This window comes from Rousettus aegyptiacus, unplaced genomic scaffold, assembly GCF_014176215.1.
Source record: "Rousettus aegyptiacus isolate mRouAeg1 unplaced genomic scaffold, mRouAeg1.p scaffold_m13_p_6, whole genome shotgun sequence".
NCBI lineage: Eukaryota > Metazoa > Chordata > Mammalia > Chiroptera > Pteropodidae > Rousettus > Rousettus aegyptiacus.
In genome coordinates, this window is record NW_023416309.1 from 21,912,830 (window position 1) to 21,935,377 (window position 22,548).

The following is a 22,548-nucleotide window of genomic DNA, read 5'->3' on the forward strand; positions in this document are numbered from 1 at the left end:
TACCCCTTGCTTTCCCACTGTGTCTTACTACGGGATGTGTCCAAAAGGACATTATTGTTAGCCCCTAGAACAACATTCCCCAAAGCTCGGCAATGGCAGTCCAGAGGCTCCCACCCTTTTAGATGATGTTCACGAGTGCTGTTGGCTTCTTTTTGGCCATTTTGGGCCTGATGTTGCCTTTCCGACTAAACCCTAGAGGCTCCCCCTTCTTCGGTAGTCTGCAGAGTTCTCTTGGGGACTCGGCCTGTTCATGACTGGATTTAGCAGGCTGCATGTTGGCTCTGTCATCCTTGGCTTTTTTCAGGTAGCTCCTTCCCTTCTGATGAAAATGGGTCTTGAGATCGGGGTGGATACACACTAAATGCGGGTGCCCTCGGCTTCTACAGATGGTCAGGCAGGAGGAGGGAGATGAACAGAAAGATTTCTTTAAAACCTTTAAAGATTAAAAACTACCCATGGTACAATTGCTCCTGCATGCTAGAGCAGTGATAATGCTGCCAATAAAACAAATAATATACATTGGTATTTTTCTTCCAAAAATTCCTATGGCCTTTATGAAGTGATCTCATGATACTATATTCTCAGAGAGATATTACTAGTCCTATTTACCAGTAATAAAAACTGAGGCATAAAAGATTTAAATGGCTACCCAAGATAATATATACACTTGGTCTACGGAGAAGATGGGAGCAGAACCCATATCTCAGTCTTTAAGTGGCTACTAGGTGACTCAAACAAATCTGTACTATAGCTATTACAAAGTATATGATTCATAGTATAAATTTATGTATGTATAATGTAGTATATATACAATATTAATAGAACTATAGAGCTATTATGACTATACTATGCCTCAATAAGAAAAAGTTATACTACATAATACCATAAAAACACTTCTGTAGTACTATCATACCGGTATATACCAATAGACAACTCGTACAGCTAAAAGTTAGATTCACATTTTAGAAAGGTAGGTATATAAGCAAGCAAATTTTCACCTGAGACTCTCAAGTCCATTTATATTACAGAGGCCATATAAAATGTAACAGGAAAACATATCATGCAAACATTATCAAATGGCCCCCAAGTGTAAAAAGATATACATACAGGCATTTGGATTTCCTGTGTGAGGAGATATCTGTAAGCTAAAGGAAAAACAAGAAAAAACATTACTTCACTTGAAGTTGGATTTAGTTTTTAGAATTTTGCTTATAGGTTTAAGAAACTGCATTTTCATTAAGGAAGCCAGTAACTTCTGTCAGTCGCACTGCCCACGGCACCTCCGTCGCAGCAGCGAACAAGCATGGCTCACACTAGCCTCTGTTTACTCAGGGAGCCTCCACAGCTCCCCTTCTGAGATTTCCAAGAAGCCAATATCAGTAGATCTCAAAAATTTCAAAAAGGCAACGAGCCCCCACTAGAGCAACATTTGAAGAAACATGTTTTTTAAAAACTGGAATGATGCGCCATTATTTCTCGATTGATTCAGGCTGTATTTGCAGCTAATTTACTATAGCTGTGGCTGGTCACAGTGTATCAACTAAGGGGAAAATTGGCCTAAAATGTTTATTGCCTAAAATACATCATTTTTAAAATGAGAGCATACAAACAGTAACCAATTCTGTCACTGTTCCTGAAGCTATCTATCACTGAGATTAATTTCCACTCCCAATAAAATATCTTAACGTACATTTGTGGCCAAGCTAGGAATATCATTTTCAAAATAAATTGATAATCATCATTTTGTGATCCAGGTGTCACCAACCACTTTACAGGCAAACCCAGCGTATTCCCAACTGTCTGTTCCTGACCTTCCTTATGTAGCCTCCACTAAAGGAAGTGGCAGACAGACCAATAGAAGATGAAAGCTGACACAAAAGATGTGGAGAAAGGGCCATCTTGGTGTTGGGGGGCAATGTGGCCCAGACACAGTTCCTGCTATACTCAAATAACCTGAGACACCAAGTTCAGCATAAGAGGATCACTGGCGCGGTCCATCTATCTGCAGCTTGAGCTTTGGTCAGGAGCAAATCGGAAAGGTTTCTTAAACAAACTTTTGAGGGTCATGTCCCCAAGAAGGCAATATTTGCTTTCCGCCTTCTGACAAAAGTCAGCATTATTGCTGACCCTGTTCACAATGGCTGGCTTCTTAGTGAGATTAGAAAATATGGACAGAAAAAGGCACCTTCCTTGCATTAGGGTTGTGAGGTTATGCAATATACAAGAAGAATGGGACAGATGGCTCAGATAAACACCGGGCAGGCAGCTCCTGGGAACCTCAAAAGCATAAGCATCTCAACCTTCTTGCCCTTCTGCCCCCCACCACCACCAATAAGGGGTTCTCAGTTGGACTCCTTGAATGGACTTTAGTGTGCGTACACTGTAAAAAAATAATTATGTGTCTTCCTTCCTTTAAATTCCTACCTCCTTTTTCTGTATTATTATTGAAGCAGAATAAAATTTTTTCACTTTGTGTATGTAAGCATATAGTTTGATGACTTATTGTGTATGTGTACATAATGCCCTTTGGAATTTTATGCCAAATTCAGAGAGGGAGGGAGGAAGACAGCGATAAAGGAGAGAAAGAAAGATCACTCTCTAGAGAAAAGGGCTATCAAATGTTCAAAGGAGTCCCTGACTACCAAAATGTTTTAATAACTACAACCTTAGCTCCTATACCCATCACTGATAGACCCTGCTGAGACCTGAGGAAAAGAGAAGAATTTACCATTTTACAGAAAGGGAAATACATAAATAAAGATGGGTAAAGACGATCCATAAACCTCACATATACACATATATACATGTACCATAAATTATGCATGTCTAGATGTCACACACTGGGTAAAATACTAAGCATTTAACAACCACAATTGACTCTCAAAACAACCCTGTGAGGTCAGCACTATAATCCCCATTTTACAGATATGAAAATTTCTCAGGGAGAAAGTTAAGTAGCCGGTTCAAAGCATCAATGCTTTACCAGTGTTAGGGCTGGGCTTCAAACCCAAGTTAGCACATTCCAAGACAGAGAAAGCTTTCACTCTGCACGGCCTCCCCAAAAAGTATGAGTTTGTGTATATAAGTTTAAGAGCAAGGAAGTGTACACACAAAAAGCTAAGTGGAATCCATGTCTGGATCAGAATTTCTCCAGCGATCCTATAGATTATGAGTTTTGGGGTGGGACTGGTTATGCACACCACAGAATTCCATATGCTCTCCTCCCCGTGAACACAAGAAACCTCTGTTCCTTCTGGCTCCTACAGCTTCAGATGGATGGAAAGGCTCTTCCTACTTAGCCTTTCTACCTACCTCCATTTTCCCTAGTCAACTCTGTCTTTGTTTTGTTTAGGAAGAGAGGAGTATGAAGATGGGGATCAAAATGTCTTTGATTGAGGCTCCAGGTAGGAAAAATATAAAAAACGTTGCACTGAGAGCCAGTCTAAGTACTTCTAAAACACAAATATGGTGGCTCAGGTTATTATAGGCTTGGGGAAACTGGACACTCAGCCCTCATCCAACTTCCCCTTTGTGTAAATAGCAACACGCATATTCGATGGTTCAGACCTAAACCTTAGATTCATTCTTGATTCCTCTTTCCCCGCCCCCTAAATTTAATCTTTCGGTTTTGTCAATTCTACTCCCAGAACATATCCTATACCCATCACTTTTCTTTACCTCCCCTCTATCCAAAATGCCATCCCCTATCACCTGCCACATCATAATAGCCTTCTAACTCATCTCTCATTCTTGTACCGCTCTAGTCAATTCCCCAGATCAGCCAGAGCGACTGTCTTAAAACACAGATCACCTCCTGCTTAAAACCTTCCTGTCGATGGCTTCCCTCTGTGCTCTGGAACAGATCCAAACTCCTTAGGTGACCTACGAGCCCCAGCACGATCTGGATCCTTCCCAATTCTTTGACTTCATCTTCTATCACACGAATGTGCCAAGCTTGTTCCCTCCTAAGGCACTCGCAATTCCTATTCTTTTGCTTAGATTATTCCACTTCCAAATTTTCAGAGCTGCCTCTTTGTTACTGGGGTCATAGTGCAAATGTTGTCTTCTCAGCAAGGTTTTTCCTAACCTCCATTAAAATTAAAGTGAACATATCATCTGACTTTTTCCTTTATAGTAGTTATCACTATACAAAATTACATTTGTTATTTGTTTATTGTGTGCCCCTCTTCACTGAGAGCAAGGACCACATCTATCTAATTCACAGCAGTTCCCTGAACACACAGTAAGTGTTGCATCCTCAATAAATAAATGTTAAATGAGTTACTGCTAGTCCTAATTTAGCAACCTGCAGGATATAAATGCAACGCTTAAAATAAGATTATCCAAGCTGTTTCATGACCTTCCCTGTGAGCAGTTCTGTCAGTGATTTTGGCAGATGGGATATTAGGTCACTTTGTGTCTAATTCGACAGCATTTTTCAGAGCATGAAGACAAAATATCTGAGTAAGCACACTCCATTTTTAGAAACCAGCCAGGTGAAAAAGAACATAAATGCTCAAGGGGATTAAAGGAAAGATACAGATGCTGAAACATTATTTCAGAAAAAGGTTCTAAATGTGAGGGGGAAGGAAATTTTTCTAGAGTACAATAGAATTTTAAAGCTAGAAGACACCATAGAATCAACTTATACATCAATTTAGAAATTTGACTGCTATCTGGAGGTGGTAATGAGAAAAAGAGGAAAAAAGAGAGGGAGAACTGGGTGTGGGTGGAAGAAGAGAGATAAAGAACTTTTTTTGTTTTGTAGTGTAGCCTTAGTGGAGATGGTGAGAGTCAGGCCAGGCTGGTGATGGCCTTTCCGACTGTTCTGAGGAAGGAGCTGAGGGGTAGGGGGAGTAAGTTAAAACGTCCTGCTCCATCCTGGGTACACTGGGGCCAGGAGCTCTCCTCAGTAGGGCTGAGGCTCCAGAAGCCTGGGTGTCTCAGAGCTCTGGACCTTCAGTAAGCTGGGCCAAAGAGGTTAATAAAGGCATGTTTCAAACTTTCCTGCCAAAAGCATCCAACTTCATCTGTGTATCTAGAGCCACAGACACCCTGGGAGGCCAGACTTAGTACTTCCCTTAAAACAAAGACATACCTCCTAATTTCATAGGTGAATGTGTATTATTACAATGAAATAGACTAAGTAAGAAGGGGACATGGTCTCAGGGTCTGTGGACTGTCTCATAATGTGGTACATCATGGTCGACAGTAGAGTTTAAAGCATTATACATGAAAACAAGGGAAACTACATCTGCTAAATCCTTTGAGAAATCAAACATCTCATTCTTGGTCTTCTCAGGGTGAAAAACGCATCCTCCACTAGAGTTCACCTCTCTACTGTGTGATCATGCCCTATTCACAAGAGCTCTCACCTCCAAATTCCCTGCTATAATCTCAACTGCATTTTATTTGAATTAGTCAATTCTTCTCTAGGTAAATCAAGTCTACAAAAGCATATGATGTAATGTTTGTCACACAACGGGCAGAAACATAAATACTTATTAATGTCTACCATATTTGTATGTGTGTATTTTTACATATGTATATGTGTACATATGTGTGCCTGTTTATATGTTGTATGTACATGCACACATATAATTTTAGAAGAGCAGAGATGATGTTCATTTTTTGGTCACATGACGAAAAATAGTAACTGGCTATGTCTTTCAAAGGTGTTCAATTTTTCAACCTGGAAAAATAAACTGAGGAGAGGAAGTGAGCACAGAAATATAAATAAGAGAGAATTAGTGGGATTCTTTTCTTCCTCCTTGCCTTCCATTGTTAGCTCCAGGTTACTTATAATTCAAAAGACTAAAATATTATTGCCACGTTTTCATTTTAGAATTCCTAACCAACAAAGTCAGGTGATGATCAGAAAATTTAAGAGGCTAAAAGCATCTAGTCCAACTACTTCATTTTATAGAAGAATTATAGGCCCAAGAAGACAACCTGTGGGAATGATCAGGAAGCCAGGCCTTTCACCTCACATCTCAGTTCTGTGACCTCACGCCATAAGCCTCTCCTAAGAGAAGGCAAGAGAAAAAGAAAAGAAAGGACGGAGTGTCCCTCCAGTCGCAGTTAGTTATGACTGGACACGCTCATGGTTTCCCAAGGAGGTAACAGAGGGATGGAGGAAAGGGGTAAAGGTACCCTCTCAGGAGAACTACATGTGGAAGACCACAGATATCCACCCGGAAAACAATAAATATGTCATGTAGCTGAAACTACTTGAACACAGAAACCTCACAGATGTAACAAATGTACTTCTTTCCAGTCTACTTTGTTTCTGACTGGCAAGTTCTGGAGCCTGCATTGCTGTACTGCTCTAAGGCTGAGTGCACATTATTAACAGTAAACGCTGGGTAAGGTTTCTTCTTGCCTTTCCTTCCTCCCTCTCTCCTTTCTTCCCTGTTGTCTGGCTCTCTCCCTCCCCAGTCTTTCTTCTTTTGCCCACTTGTCTTCCACTTCATTCCTTTTATTATTTATGTTTCCTTTTAGTTTTGGCTTTCAGAATGCTCAAACTAAACGTTTTTGTCAACCAACAGCAACCTAAACTTTTGGTTGGCATAAATGTTTCATTCATTCATATATATATATATATATATATGTATATATATATATATATATATATATATATATATATAGCCATTCATTCATATATATATATCATATATCATATATATCCATTTGGGGTAAATTTAACACTTTGGGGTTTCAAAAATCTTTTCTTTGGCTTTGTTGTTTAGGCCACCAAGAAAATTATGGAGGGCAAAAATTACCACCCACATCCCTCACCTACAGTGTGGTTATTTGTACCTCTCCTTGCCCTCCAAAGAGGTCAGGGAATCTTGATGCAGCCAGTGTGAGAGCCTGGACCTTCATCCACATCCAGGATTCTCATATGGACTCTGGCAGTTTCTTAAGCCCCAGCAACTATATGCAAGCTTATATGCAAAAATTTATTCCATAATAGAATTATCACCTGTGAATTTTTCTGTCTTTCTGAAAATATACTTAAAGAATGTATAACCTACAGAGAATATTGAATAGTGTTTTCCTTCCTATAAAGGGAAAGAAAAGAAGTACATGGCTAAATCTTGCTGTACTGAGAAGGGCTAAAGCTTTCATAAGATTCCCTCGAAGAGTTCTGAAGCACGACAGTATCTTCCAATCTATCTGAACATCAAGGTTGGGACAGATGATTTCTCTGGATACTTCAAAGCTTTATTCTACAAATATAAAAATATTTCTACCAATTCAGCTTGGCTCTACTTTGGAGGGTGGAAAAGAACTGGAGACGATGCATCCAGGATTTAGCTTAATTCAGGGTGCCTTGGGTTCACCTGTATCACTTCCATAACACAGTCACAGCCAGGGCAGTGCTTTCAAATGATGTCAGGAGAGTCCCTACAAGTCACTCCCCATCTCCCTTTCCTTCCGTCCTTGACCTGATCTCAACATACTCAAGGACCTTATACTTAGTGGCTGGCCCTGTGTGACTTACCACATGCTCACTGACGTCTTGGCAGAGGCCAGCAGCCTGCTGGCTTTGATAGTACTCTAATTGCTTTTCCGCCAGTTCTACCCGTTGCAAGAGATTCTCAATAAAGTCCTGGAGCCGAGCTTTCCCTTGAACCTCCTTCTCGGCTGCCGCTTCGAGGAAATGGTTGAATGTAACCACTTCTCTGCAAGGAAAAATGTCAGAAAACAAAATGGAGAGATGAGACAGGAATTCATTCATTCAACACATATTTATTGAGCGTCTCCTATGTGTCGGGTACTACCCTAGGCAGTATGGCCATAGCAATGACAAAAGAGATAAAATTCCATTTTAGTGATTACATTTAGAGATTACATTTTAGTAGAAGGAGAGTCACCATAAAATATTCAGGCAAATATATATGTCAGGTGGTGATGAGTGCTAAGGAGAAAACTAAAAGTGGGTGCAAGGGGACAGAGTGACAGAGGAAGGGAAGGAGTGACTGATATTTTAGAAAGTAAAGTCAGGGATGACCTTTTGCAAAGGGTAACATTCGAGCAGACACCTGAAGGAAGCAAGGAATAAGCCGTGCAGATACCTGGCAAGAACTCAGTAGGAATGTGCAGATGGATCTGAGGTACAGCAAGGAGGCCTGTGTGGCCAGAGCAGAGTGGGGAATGCGGAGGACAGCAGGAGCCGGGTAGGGCCTCACGGGTCACTGGAGGATTCTGGATTTTATTAAAAATGAGATGGGAAACCATTGGACGTTTTTGAGAAAAGTTACGACTTACATTTTAAAAGTTTAACTATTGGGAGAGGAAAGGCTACAGGGAGGGAAGGTATGGAAGAAGCCACGCTGAGCATCAAAGTTCATACAATGAGTCACCTTGCTCAACTGTAGACTTCTAAGCTCAGAATGAAACAGCTCAAGAAATGCCATCTTGAAGTAGATCCAAGGTGCACTGGGAAAACTATTTTAGCTGACACAGGAGAAGCAATGTGCAGGTTGCCCTTCCCTAAAAAGTTGAGCAAAATACCTCAAACTCCTTTATCCATATAATGTCTTGTGGATTCACAACTCCAGAAAAATGACTTTATTACTATTTTATATTTTCTTGTTATTGTAATCCAAAAATGAACATTTTTCTGATTTATGACTAATAAAAGTTTTTTTAAATAAAAAATTTAAACATTAAAAATATAAAAAAGAAAATATCAGTGAAATCCCATTATCCTGAGACAATCACCATTAACATTTTGGTAGCTATCCTTACAATCATCTTTACAAATATACACACAGACACACAGACACACACACAGACACACACACACACAGAGACACAGACACAGACAGACACACACACACACACACACACGTGTTTGGCCTTCTTCTCAGGACAAGTTCCAGGTAATCGGTACTACCAGTAGGTATACAGTATCACAATTCTCATCTGATTTGCCTCACTGAATAAGAAATCATGAAGATCCTTTCAGCCATGCCTTCTGTACGCTCTGTCACTCCCACTGGGACTAATGAATACCCTAATATTACCACCTGTTGAATATAGAATTTTCTGGCCATTCTCAGCGTAAGCAGAAGCAAGATTCTAAACACTTTTGATCACTGCCACTCCCCAGCCTTTTTCATTTTGGATAAATGAATCCTATTTTTAAATCTAACCTCATGCAATTGTTCTAGATAAGTAAATTCATTGCCTTCTCTGCATCTTCTCAACCTCCACTTGATCTTTATTTTCCACTGAGCTCCACAATTTCTTAAGAGTAGAACTTCAGGGAAGTCTGGCTCAGGAGTCACAGTTTCACAGAAAGTTTTTGCAAAATAGCTGGTCACAGCCTCCAGCCCCTTTCTGTATGACAGTTAGTGAGTTGCTTTCACAATTAGTCATGATTTTTCTCTCACAAATACGTCACACTTGGCCATACTGAAACTTTTCTGAGACTTCCTACCGAGTCAAATGTCTCTGCAAAACCCTGGGAATTATATATTTGTAAAAATAGAAAAGAGACTGGTTCTCACAGTGATTTACTCAAAGAATTGCTCACTTTTCCAACTTCCTATCCAGCATCAAACATAAACCCTAATCCCGTAATAATTCCATTATCTTTCAACAGTCAAGAAATATTCACATGAGAGAAATAAGAGTCCTTCTGTAAAGGAGTTTTTCTTTCATCATCGAGTTTAAAGTTTATTTCCAGATGTTTCCAAACAAGCCCTGCAGAGAAGACGTGTACTTTCTGAGTTGTTCAGGCCATGGCCACAAGCCAATGTTCAAGCTCTACCCTCATTTGGCTTTGATCTGCCTCCTAGGTGAGTCACAAACCTTAACTGGCAGCAAAATAGTGGAGGGTCTGAGTGCCACATTCAGCTGTTTCACGGTTCCTAGTTAAGGCTGAGATCCTTTAGACAGAGTCTCTTCGCTGCTTAAAAGCACCGTTGAAAACAGCCCAGAAAATGGCTCCTCCCTCCCCTTTCCAACATTAAGGCTTCAATTCATTCGGAGTCAAGCCCACTGTAGAGACTGACTGGATGATATTTAGGATACTCAAATCATGGAACAGTCTCTGAATTGTACTTAACAGGGCAAACAACTGAAAACCCACAACCCTCTCCTCGACCGGGGAAAAAAAAAAGGATAAAAAGCCAGTGTATTTCTTTCAATTCATTTAGGTTTATAATATTTACAATATTTATATCATTACGGAAAGATTTCATACTTATCATAAGAAACATGAAAACTGACCTATCTGGAAGCTCTAACTGAATCGGCTTTGTGTTCTCTGCTCTAAGCCCCTCAATTGATAGAATACATGACACTTAACATTCAACATTTGTTGTAAATAACGTTTAAAAAAGACAAGGAAGAGACCAAAAGATGAACCATAATCCTACCACTCAGAGGTAACTACTGTCAACATTCTGGTATATTTTTTCCAGTCTTTTTTTTTCTGTGCAGATTTACTATTCTTGGGCTCCACATCTATACAGTTTAGAATATAAAACAGAAATATTTGACAGCTTAATCCCACAGGATTATCATCTCAAAAGCAAGAAAACAAACCTGAATGCAATACAGCTTATAACTGTAGCTGTATTTTTAAATCATGTTATGTTTTGCTACTGGTTCCAGATAAAACTTTTGTGAATTAACATTAAGTTCCTAGCAAATTGTGGAGTGTTATATCATGTTGTAGAAGAAAAGCATCTTTTTTTAAACTTCCCCCTTATCTAATTATCTTGTGCCCTGATGCTGAGAAGTTAATGTTCTTTTTCTTTTTCAACCAGCCTGGCACCAGTGCTAACCTAATTTCAGTTTATGGGTATTTCATGTCAACTAAAAAATAAAGAGTTAAAACAAGCCTGATGACAGAATTTTAAAAGAGAAGTTACATAAGACAAGGGCTGGAGAAATTCATCATACAGAGACTGTGGTTGGGTATCTGTATTAGATAAAAACAGTAACAAAACCCAGTGACTAACGGGAATAGCATGTGTGTGCGACTTCAGCTCCCCCTTTCACATCCTGCTCAGTCTGGATTAACAATATCCAGAAACACCTCTGATTTCCCAGAGGATTTTGGGAATTTCCTGAATGAAAAGAAGTTTAACTACACTGCATTTGTAACTTCTTTAATAATTATACTCAAAACAGTAAAATGTCCATTTAAAGTGCAAGAGAGACCAACGGATTTCAGCGCAAGGGAGACTGAAATACTCACTGACGTGATTTCAGATTCCATGTTGTAATTAACCTTTGAGATTACCAATTGTCAAATTTTGGCATAGTATCAAAGCAGAATATCCATTATTCTCTGAAAATGCTGTTAAAATACCTCTCCACTGTCCACTACATATCCATATGAGATTGGATTTTCTTCACCTACTTCAACCACAATAACGAATTTGCAACCTATTAAATGCAGAAGAACTAACAAGATCTAGATGCCTATTAGGCCAGACATTAAAATAATTTGTAAGACTTATAAACAATGCCATTCTTTTCACTAAATTGTTTTTGGGAAAACTATTATTTTTTTATAGGAATATATTATTCATGTTAACAAGTAATAGATTGCTATTTGTAAATGAATTGTTTTTCAAATTTCTAAGTTTTCATTTCTAATACATTAAATATCGATAAATAAAACTCATACAAGCAGAAGCTTTTTGGGACCCTTAGAGTTTGTTTGTTTGTTTGTTTGGATTTCGTTTTTTTTTAGGAGTGTAAGAGGAAGTGAAGCCAAAAAGTTTGAGAATTACTGCCATACTATGTATCAGAGTGATCCAAAAACTCTGATGATGGTGGACAGTGTGGGCTAGAACACAATTCATATATTTATTTATTCTGTTATTCAGTCACTCAACAAACATTTGATGAATGCTCCAAGGTATTCATCTCAGTGCTGGGGCACTCATGAACCCATGGCTATATTCATGAAACTTACTGTCTAACCCAGGGATCAGCCAGCTATTTCTAAAAAAGATCAGAGAGTTAATATTTTAGGCTCTGCAGGCCATATGGAATCTGTCACAACTATTCAACTATGCCTAGCACAAAGGAGCCAGAAGTAAAATGTAAACAAATGAGTATGGCTGTGTAACAATAAAACTTTATTTTTTATTATTTTACTTTACTTATGAACACTGAAATTAGGATTTCCTATCATTTTCATCTATCATAAATTATAATTTTTCTGGATGTGAGCAGTGGTATGCTAAGCCCTGATACAGTGAGAAAGCAGACATTAAAAGCAACAAATACTAAAATAAATGTGTAATTACAAAGCTGAGCTGAATGTGACTAAGAAAAAGAATAATATGACGCTATCAGACAGAAGAGTAGAAAGACTTGTGTGGTTTTATTTTAGGTTCTCAACCCTGTGATTCAGAATAAAGTGTGAAAGCTGAAGGCCAGATGAGAAGGGTAAACCTGAGTGAATTCAATCAGGATGCGGGTATAAACCAGCTTTGGGGAAATTAACTGATTCTAGGCTACTTCCAGCCCCATCTTTGACTTCTTATTTATTTGTTAAAAAGGTTAAATATGACTAAATCCAAGGTTTGAAGTAGGAAATATGATTATTTAAAGCAATATTTGACACGAAAGGAAAAAAATCTCAGTACAGTACAAGCAACCGCCTGAATTCAATATTTTGCCAAATGACTTGCAGACCTGGAAATCTGTCAACAACCTGAGATTCGATGACATTCAGAAACAAACACAATATAAGGGAATACTGATTTCTACCCCCTCAATTACTTTTTCTGAGGTGGGTGAAAGACAGGTTAATTCAGAAAAATTACAGACATATTATCAACACACCTAGAAGCAGGCACAGACAGAGGCAAATGCACATAAATGGTGGTGTTTGTTTCCATTTTAACAGGCACTGAACTATGCACTGTTAATGGGGACAACAATGGAGACAACTTATAATGAGCATTCCTCTGTTTCCAGCTTTCATGGCCATCCTGTAGCCTCATGTTCTTTGGGCCTCGTTAATGCACATCGCCTCCCTCTCTGCTCCAGCATCAGTGAACTCTTCATTCAGCCAGTTTCTAACTTTTACACATGCTCTTTCTCCACCAGGGTCCCTCCCCCTACCTTTTCCAGTCTGACTCTTAATGATCCCTTCAACCCCAGGCTCTTCTGCTAGGCAGCTTTCTGCTAGCCACATGTGGCTAGGTGTGGGTTAGGCAACCTGCTGTGTTCTCCCGCAGAACCTTGCACCTGATCACAGCACATGCTTCAGAGGACTACTGCCATTTACCCATTCACCGTAAAAGCAGTGAGTAAAATCAGGGACCCTGCCTGCTCCTTCACTGTGATATCCCTAGTATCTAACGTGAGCCCAGCACACAACAGGGGCTCAACAAATTTCTGCTGAATGCATGAAATGCACAATATTTCTAGTTGAAAATCTTTAACTGATGAAATCTTTACCTTTTTCCAGGTAAGTACTTGGGCATAAAACCAATAAGTAACCTACGATATAGGTACCTCCTACAGGAGTGGGGGTGCTATCAAAAATTGATGTCTCTCTTCTATTTTTAAACAGCACTTTAATATCAGCTTCTCGTCCCAAAGGCAAAAGCTCTACCAAGTTCTTTAAATTTCATTTTACATTACTGATTTATGAACCTCTTCAGAGGTATATGAAATGGTAAAAATACCTCCAGCTAAAAATAGGCTAGTCATTGATCACAGAGCACCTCAGACAGACTGTAACGTCAGCCAGAAGGCAAATCCCAAAGCCAGACTCGACCATCTCCAAGCACTGGGAAACGCTGCAAACTCGGAGCTTGGAGACGGCTCCCGTGTACTCCACGGGGCCCCTTGGGGGAGAATCTGCACCTGCCGCACATCTGGGGCCTCACCACATCTCTACTTTTGTCAGCCCTTTGCCTCATCTTTCTTTATTGGCTTTGAATAAACCAAGAAGCATACATATTTCTCACCAAGGATATAAAAAATAATGAAGAAGTCAAATTATTTGAATTGGTTCTAAGTAAATCAACACTTATATTCTAAGCCCTTCAGGCCAGAAATGGGTAGGGGGTTAGAGGGAGCAAGAGACAAAAAAATAGAAAATTTTCCTGTGTCTCCAGATTTTACCACATGTAATCCCTCAGAGAACATATTTGACATCCAGTTTTTCCTACATTAGTGTGTAAGTCTACATGGAACATAGCCTAGAAAGAGAGGATCCCCATTTATACGAATGCGTTACAATGTGGAACAAACAGACCCCACCCTGTCTCACTGAAAGCTACATCGAACATGATTTTCCTTGGCCGGCTGCCTAGCTATGAATCAGTCTGGAGACTGAGTCTCCAACACACTGCTTCAGTGATCAAAAATGGGAAAGACGAATGAAGCAGCAAGAGGGCTGTTGCGCAGAGCAACTTACCAAGTCAAACTTTCCTTTCAAAGGCCAGTGTTCCACAGCCAGCTTAGGACAGAAACCTAAATGGGCATTGTCTGGCCCGGGCCGCCCCTATACGCCCCTTTTATCATAGAGATGATCTATTTAACATCTGTTTTACCTTCTGGTTTTCTCCTGCCATGAAAGTAGGAACTGGACTCATTTGGTTTACCACTGTATGACCGGAACCTGAGTACCTTGCACTCAGTGGGCAGGCATTAAAGAGTTGTCTTCTGCCGACTCCAAGCTGGGAACAGGGCAAACGATGAAGAAAGAAGAGAAAAGATTCTACCTATCGTAGCTCACAAGGTAGCAGTCTGGAAATTAGAACAGAATTACAAAGAGGCCACTCACCACAACCCGAGGCTGGCAGTGGCACACGCTCCACCCTGCCTGGGCATGGATGTGCCGAGAGTCAACTCAAAAGCCCTTGTTGGAAGTTAAAAGCCCTGGGCTGGTGTTCCGGAAGCTTGATATTGTAACCACATTTAACGACACCACCATTTCCCCATTTTCCGACACCTCTGATGCCAGCTGACATTTTCTTTAATCACATCAGAAAAATAAATGGTGTTGTTCTGGCAGCCCTCTCAAAATAGCAAAGGAGCCCATTCCAAAATGGGCCAGATTCGGTTTTACTTAAGCCTTGACACTTTGAGCAAGTATCACATTCTCAGAAGTCTGGCTGAGACACAGTGAATGGAAAAAGCAGTCAGCAGTGAGACGGGGAATTTGGGTTCCAGTTTTAGCTTTGCTACTGAATTTTTGCCCTTGGGGAAAGTCATTCCACTACTCTGGGCCTTATATTCCAGATCTGTAAAAAGAGAGTGCCTTCCTGAAGGAGACAGGGAGTACTAAAATTACACAGTCCCTTCATGGGTCATCTCTAACAGTCACCTCTCTGCTGTCCTTCAATGTCACTGTGTGGCCACCAATGCAAATCCTGCCCTTTATCCTCCCTCTCTCCGTGTAGCTCTTCACATAGAAAAATCTGTTCTTTATTTATCAACTTAAAACGTGGCTTGTATTTTAGCCCTTGTTCAAACTACTCTGGGTTTGAACATGGACATGTTCAAGGGTATTTTTATTCTTCCTATGTGGAGTATAAGCTCCTCGGGGAAAAATACCAATAATTTTGTTCCCCTCACACAGCTAGCACAGTGCTGGGCATATCACAGGTGCTCAGTCTGGACTTTCCAACCTTACCAACAGAGAGTTAGGATTACCTGAATTTAGCATTACTGTTATTACGCTGATGTTCTTCAAACCCCAGGTGACCAACTCCACCAGGAATCATATCCTGGACACATCCACCCTTTCTCGTTAAGGGTTACCTTACTGCAAGGTTGGCCAGGATTGATTTACCTGATTACGGGCAGTGCTACCCTATAATACTGAATACTCTTGAATAAGTAAATACCTGTTTCCATAGGACTTTTAAAGTTGCACAGACTTTGTTAAGACGGTGAGCAATTTCTTTTATGGATTTGCTCTCCAGAAAAGTAGAAACCTCTCTACAAAGGTACAATGAGACTTACCAGTACAAAATATTGCCAATTCAAACAAACCTCTGTTAAAAAGCATATATATGACTTCTATAATCCAAGGTGATTTCAGTCTATAGATGGCCTCAGGGCAAAATTAGCCCTCAAGTCTTTTATTTCAGTTTGAAAGAAAGGATTTTAAAGCTGGGAGAAAATCCATAAGCAACAAAATCTAACGTGAATGTTAACTACTAGGTGTTCGCTTTTTTTTTTTTTTTCAACTGAATCTATCAAGTCTCAAAGGGTCCCTGGAGTTCAAGTCAATTTTGAACGGGACAATAGCAACCTACTTTCTCTCACAAAGGGTCCTTGAGAGCCCATTTGGAAGGGTTTAGCAGAAGAGCACAGTTCCTGCCTGGTATGGCCTTGGCCACACAGCAGCTTCCCCTATCTGAAGGGTCACCTCTTTGGTGGAAGGCTCAGCTCTGTGAGGGAATAGTGAGGAGGGCAAGGGTGGGGCCCAGCCAGGCAGATCCAGTCAAATCAACCCGGTTTCAAGGGTGTAGCAGATGAGCAGCTGGCTTGCTCTCTGCTGCATCCCCATTTCAGGAGAAGTGGGGGTGAGGGAGGAGTGGCATGGAGATGGAACACTGTAGCCACTGAGGGCACTGAGTCTCTCGCTCTCAGACCAAGGGCTCCACTGTCCTTCCTGGAAACAAGACTCTTTCAGTCCTATATTATGGACAGAAAGATTTATTATTTGAGGATTGAATATAGAAACTGATGGGATAGGCCAAATGAAACCTTAAAAAAATGAAGACTTTGTTTATTTTATGTTTAAAAGTTTAAGACAGTTGACTGTATTCTCATTTAAAGTGTTGTTGTTTTTTTTAATATCATTGCTTTGCTTTTTTTTCCTGGTAGCTCAAGAAATGTTATACTAAAAATTAACTCATAATTTACCCTCAGATATACTCACGGAAATGTGAACAAAGATAGATAGATAGATAGATAGATAGATAGACAGACAGACACACACACAGATATGGATGCTAACAGGGGCATTATTTTTAAAACTTGGAAAATGAAACAAAACCATGTATTCATCAGTAGCAAGCTAATTAAATCAATCGAAGTGCATCCACACCATTGAATACCATGCAAGAGCCAAAAGGAATTTATATAATTCTATATTTAGAGCATGAAGGATAACATAAAACATATTATGCTAAATCAAAGACAAACTTCACATGTAAGTGGCAGAATAGTCCCTGTCATGATTCCATTTGGGAAAACACAGTAACTCTGTATGTATGTATAAAGTACAGGTAATTAATTGTATGCACACAGGAAAGGTCTAGAAGGACATTCACTGAACTAAACAGTAGCTATCTCCAAAGGATGCAGTGGGGCATATATACTTCGAGAGCAGGGAAGACTTTTAACACGTACAATTTTACCCTGTTAATTTTTGTTTTACAAGCTCATATTCGTTTTTCAACTGGTCCTCAGGTGACAACACTGGATTAACCATAAAACATTATCATTATTGATTCATGCATGGCCCACTTTTACTTAAGTTAGTTAACCAGTTCTTTTTTATAATAAAGCATCTTTGAACCCATCGCCCCAGGTTAAATTTAGATCCTCAACCATAACTTAGTTCTAACCACTCCATCCTCCCTGTCACCACACTATCTTCTAATACTCCCGGCAACTACTACCTCAAATCCCAGATCTATTATAAATTGTGTAAATAATAATTAAAATACAACAAATAAGTAAATGTGAATGATTAGTTTGGTTACCTTTCTAATTCACTGCTTTTGAATCAAACAGAAATACCATAACATTTAATTCTAAGCTTTTCTCCGCACATAGGGCAACCCCATCTGCCATTTTTCCAGTGTTGTAATGTTAGTCACCCTGGTGGCAGTAATGGGTCAAGGCACTAAATTCCCACCAGGAAACACCAGAAGCCAAGAGATAAACATTTTTCATTAGAGATCATTTCCCTAAGAGCAAACTAAATCAGTGGCTGATTCAATTCTGTCCTCACTCTGTAATGTAAAAAATGTCTAGTTGAGCAGCAGAGCAGTCTTTCCTTCTCTGTAGAATGTAAGCATTTAGTGACAGCGGGTGATGATTCCTTTAATATACAGTGTTTCTCAGCCTCTTAACAAATGGAATAAGCTTTAATTGCTGTATTTTAAGAGACAACCCAAATAGAAGACTGCCACAGGGCAAAGAAAATATGAAATGAAGTCAATCTCTATGATAGAACTCAAATTATTTGGAAACCTTCCTCCTAGAATATTTATTAATTTTTATGCCCTTTCATTCTATGAATTCTGAGTCTCCATTTAAAATTACATCCAACGTTCTGCATTTGAGAAATACACTGCACTGTTACATATACTATTCTAGCTTGTGTTGAATCTATACTTACTGATAAGGAAATACTTTTCCAAGTCTGATGACTTTTAAAATATTAGTCTCTCTGATTACATGTAACTTCTGAAAACCGGTGTCAACTCTTTGCAAACAGGTATGACTTACTATAATATGACGTATTATTTTACAAAAATAAAATTCTAAAACTTAAATCATAGAAGCACAGCAATACCAGAAAGTTTCCTCTGGGTCTCCTAATGTCTGCTCCTTCCAAATAAAAATTATAATTAAATGGAGTCTCAGCAATCAACATTTAATTAACAGGGGCAGATAATCCAAAATGGCAAAGAAACCAAAATTATTTGTACTTAGAGCATATTTTTATACTTGAATACGACAGCACCTCATGTTCTTAACTTTATTACATGAAGCCTGTCAAGAAGGAAGGCTCTCCCAAAATGCCCTTTCTGCCTTTCCATTCAATTCCCCAGCTCACCAGTGGCTGCAGGGAATAGAGCCCACTACAGAAATGATGTACTATGCCTCTCTCTAAAAACATTATCTGTACTTTACAGTTTCCAAGGTGAGAAGGAATTAGGTATTTTGACTTTTATGTTGCTAGGTTGTGGACCATACAGAGAGAGGGCAAATATTAAAAGCCTTGTACCTCCCACATTCAGCTCTATCAATGAAAACACAGCCAAGGTATCTGCAAGTAATAAAAACGAAGCCTTGCTTAACATTCACTTGTAACTTGGGGGAAGGTGCCTAAAGCAATCAGGTCAGCATCCTGTTTCAAAGCCACTTACTCTTCTTTCCTGAGAAGCTCCTCCTCAGATTCTGTCAGGCGCTGCCTCAGCCCTGCGATCATCTCCACGGCCACATCCACCTGCCTGTTTAGGGCCCTCTCTCGCCTCTGAACTTCTTGCTTTCTCTGAGTCAGCTGGACAAAAGCTGCTCGAACTTCCAACAGTTCGGCAGTTTTCTGGGCCAACTCTTTGGTGAGTTTATCGATTCTCTTCTCGATGGTCCTGTCCACCGCCTCGACCATCCGGTTGAATTTTTCTCTGACATGGGCCTCAAAAGCAGCTTTGGGGTCTGAAGTGGGAAGTCCAGGGCTTGACTGCGGCCCATCCAGCGAGTCTGTACGGAGATCCACTGCAGTGTAGGTCTGCACATAGGATACAGGTCTCTCTGCCACCACCTCGAATGGCTTCCTGTCCTTGGAGTGTTCATGTGAAATGCTATACAAGTTAACATAGCTCGGTTTCTGCTTCACCACGTTGCCACAGCTCTGCAATTTTCCCTGTTTCAGGGCTTCTGAGGAAGTAACAAGGTCTGTGTCTTTGAGGGATGGAAAGAGGCTGCATTTTGTCAAGAGGGTTCTTTCCTGGTAGCTGTGACTGAATTCCAGATGGGCCCTCAACGACGACAGGCTTCTAAATCTGGTATGGTCTCCACACCTCGGGCAGCGGAATGGCAGGCACACAGCAACATTCTCAAAAGACTCCTGCCAGGGGTATCTGCTTTCCTCAAAAGCCTTCTGTTGCATTACTCTGAAAGTCCTGGGTAAGGGAAAATAAAATAGCTTATATGTCTGCTTTAAAATGCTACTGAAATGATTGTTGTTGCTCATCTCCATGAGGGCAGAGGCTTTTGGTGTCAAATGACTTTTGCACATAATATCTTATGTGACAATTAAAACCTACAACCCCTGGTCCAAATCCAGCCATACCCATTCATTTCTGTATTGTCTACTGCTGCTTTTATACAATAAGGCAGAGGTGAATAGTTGAGACAGAGACTCTATGGCAAAGCCAAAATGCTTGCTACTTGGCCTTTACAGAAAAAGTTTGCAGACCCCTGCCTGGGGAGGTGGGGGAAGGTGGGTAACGTTCCTTTTCACAAATGAGAATAGTGGAGCAAGGAGGTAAAATAATTAATTCAAAGCCAGATGGAAAATGTCAGATCCAGAAGTAGATTCAAGTTTCCTGCCTTCCTGAATTTAGTATACTAACTGCAAAACTGTGCCCTATTTTACTGACAACCTGATAAGCATGAATACAAAAAATGAGAAAAACTCAGCATGAATTGTCAAAGCACGTCCTAAGAGAGCAAGCTCAGCGATCGTTCCTGAAGAACAGAAAAGACATTACTCAAACTAGGTGCAGTGGCATTAACCAATCAGCTGAAAAGTTTTCAACCTGACATTTTGCCTTTAATTTTGTCCTTTGGTCATTGCTGTAATGACATAAATCAAAGTATTATCATAACAATAACGGTCCCTATATTCCAGTTTTACTAAAACTTGGAAACTCAATGTGTCAAATACTGTTTGACCTAAGTGGAACCACGGCCAAGACTTTATTAAAATAGTTCTGGAAAAAAAAAAAAAAGTGTTCTGAATGGATTTGTCTTGTCTCTGATCCTGTTTTAAGGATCAACCTCTAGACATTAATGACAACCTCCAGGAATGGCCAATGTCTGAACCAGGTAGGTATCAGCATAACTCTTAAAAAAAGGAAGTTCTTATTTCCTTGGAGGAATTTATCTTAGCCTTAGCAACAGATGACTGTTAGCAACCCAGTTGTGCAAGAAGCATATATCTATTTCCTCCAGGAACGATTTCGACTTAAGTGTAAGAAGCATTGGGCCCCCAAAAGAGGGAGCTCAGCTAAGGGTCTAGGCTGAAAAGTGTTATTGGGCCCTAAACCTCTTCAAAAGTAGAGGTGCAAATGGTCCCCGGACTGCTAGGCAAAGCTTCCAGGTTAACAAGCCTCTGGCCCCCAGAGAGGGGAACCTCTTCCTGTGCTACACCGGGCTGTGTAACCAGCGTTTTTCTGGGATGGGATACAAACCCTGGCCAAATACAGACAAGAGGTAAAAGAAATAGTCTGGGTTCTAGGGGGCAATGGGAAAGGGGTGGCATTCTAGATGGAGAAATGGGTAATCACGCACCCCGGGAGTACGCAAGCTTTCAAAGGCCCAACGGAAACCCCAGTCCACAAGGTTAGCAGGAAAAGCCCTAACTGCCTCTGCCTGAGCAGCAAGGACCCCGCCTCGGTCCCGGTTCCCCCCGCCCCCGCCCCGCAGCGTACCTGCCCTGGGTGCCAGAGTGGGTTCGTGTGCACACGAGTTCCTGCAGGTGGGGGCCGAGCAGGCCAACTCCCCGCGGCGATGAGGGGACGGGACCTCACGCCCAGCCCCGGCCAGCCCCCTCCATCGCACCCCCTGGGCCGGGCCGCAGGCGCAGATGCACCGCGGCTACCACTTACCCGACTTGTTGCTGCAGCTGCAGGCGCTGCTGCTGCTGCTGCTGCTGCTGCCGCCGCGGCCGGTGCTACTGCTGCGGGAGCAGAGCGGTTTTCAGCAGAGCCGTAAATCAGGCTGAGTCGGGCCCGCTCCCACCCGCGCGCACCCCGGAGCCGGGATGAGCGGCGTCCAGGGCGGAGCGTGGCGCGGGCCGGCGGGGTGGCGCGCGCGGCTGCGGGATCCCCTGCGCGTCCGGAGAGCGCACGCCCGGCGTGGGGGACCTGGAGCTCTGTGGTCCCGCGGGTGGCACCCTTGCTCTGCCCAGCAGCCCTGAGCACCGTCTCCCCTCCCCCAGCCGTGGAACGGGTTCGGTCTCAGGATTCCGCCGACGCGCGGGGAGAGATACTGGAGCCCTCCCCAGGGGAGTGAAGGGGCAAAGCGTGCCAGCCTCGGGGGCGCGGCGCTATCTGCAGGCCCTGGCAACCTTTTTTTTTTTTTTTTTTTTTTTTTTTTTTTTTTTTTTTTGCATTTTACAGTTATTGGGAAGCGGGAGAGGGTGGGTGAGGATGAAGTATGGCTGGGCATCTTCTAAAATCTGCCAGCAGGAAGGTCCAAGGGTTTCTATTAGGACCTCTTCATCCTAAGCAATGGGGAAAGGATGTCACAAAATAACTAACCTAGAGAACCTACTCTAGCCTTCCTAGCCAAGTGTCCTGGTGCTAAGTTAAGGATCAGAACTAAAGCTAGTAAAGTATAGGGGCTGTGAATAAATAATGCAACAGAGACCCGTTATCCGCATCCCAATCTCTGAGGGGCACGCCCCCTCTCCGCAGAAGCAAAGATTTATCCTAGAGGTTTCTTTCCTTCTGAACGACCCTAATGACTCAGCTTTAAAACAAAACAAAGCAAAACTTGTTTGGGGATATTTCTAGTCTAACTCTTGAAATATGAAACCAAAATAAGAGTTGTTGCATCTTCTTGTCCAAAGGA

The 22,548-nt window shown here is 41.1% G+C and overlaps 1 protein-coding gene and 1 long non-coding RNA gene across 2 annotated transcripts in view; one reads left to right on the forward strand and one right to left on the reverse strand.

The window, feature by feature from the left end:
• On the reverse strand, nucleotides 1-21,781 carry ZNF365 (zinc finger protein 365). The gene is made up of 5 exons (XM_016159182.2): nucleotides 21,582-21,781; nucleotides 19,116-19,871; nucleotides 7,508-7,688; nucleotides 1,108-1,145; nucleotides 1-380 (listed from the first exon to the last, which is right to left on the reverse strand). Exons 2-5 carry the CDS (start codon nucleotides 19,856-19,858, stop codon nucleotides 119-121), a joined length of 1,224 nt encoding a protein of 407 aa, XP_016014668.1. The 5' UTR covers nucleotides 19,859-19,871; nucleotides 21,582-21,781; the 3' UTR covers nucleotides 1-118.
• Nucleotides 20,955-22,548, forward strand: part of LOC107517969 — a 25,661-nt gene continuing 24,067 nt past the window's right edge. The window contains exon 1 of the long non-coding RNA XR_001598692.2: nucleotides 20,955-21,186. This is a non-coding gene — a long non-coding RNA (uncharacterized LOC107517969). The remainder of the gene's footprint in view (nucleotides 21,187-22,548) is intronic.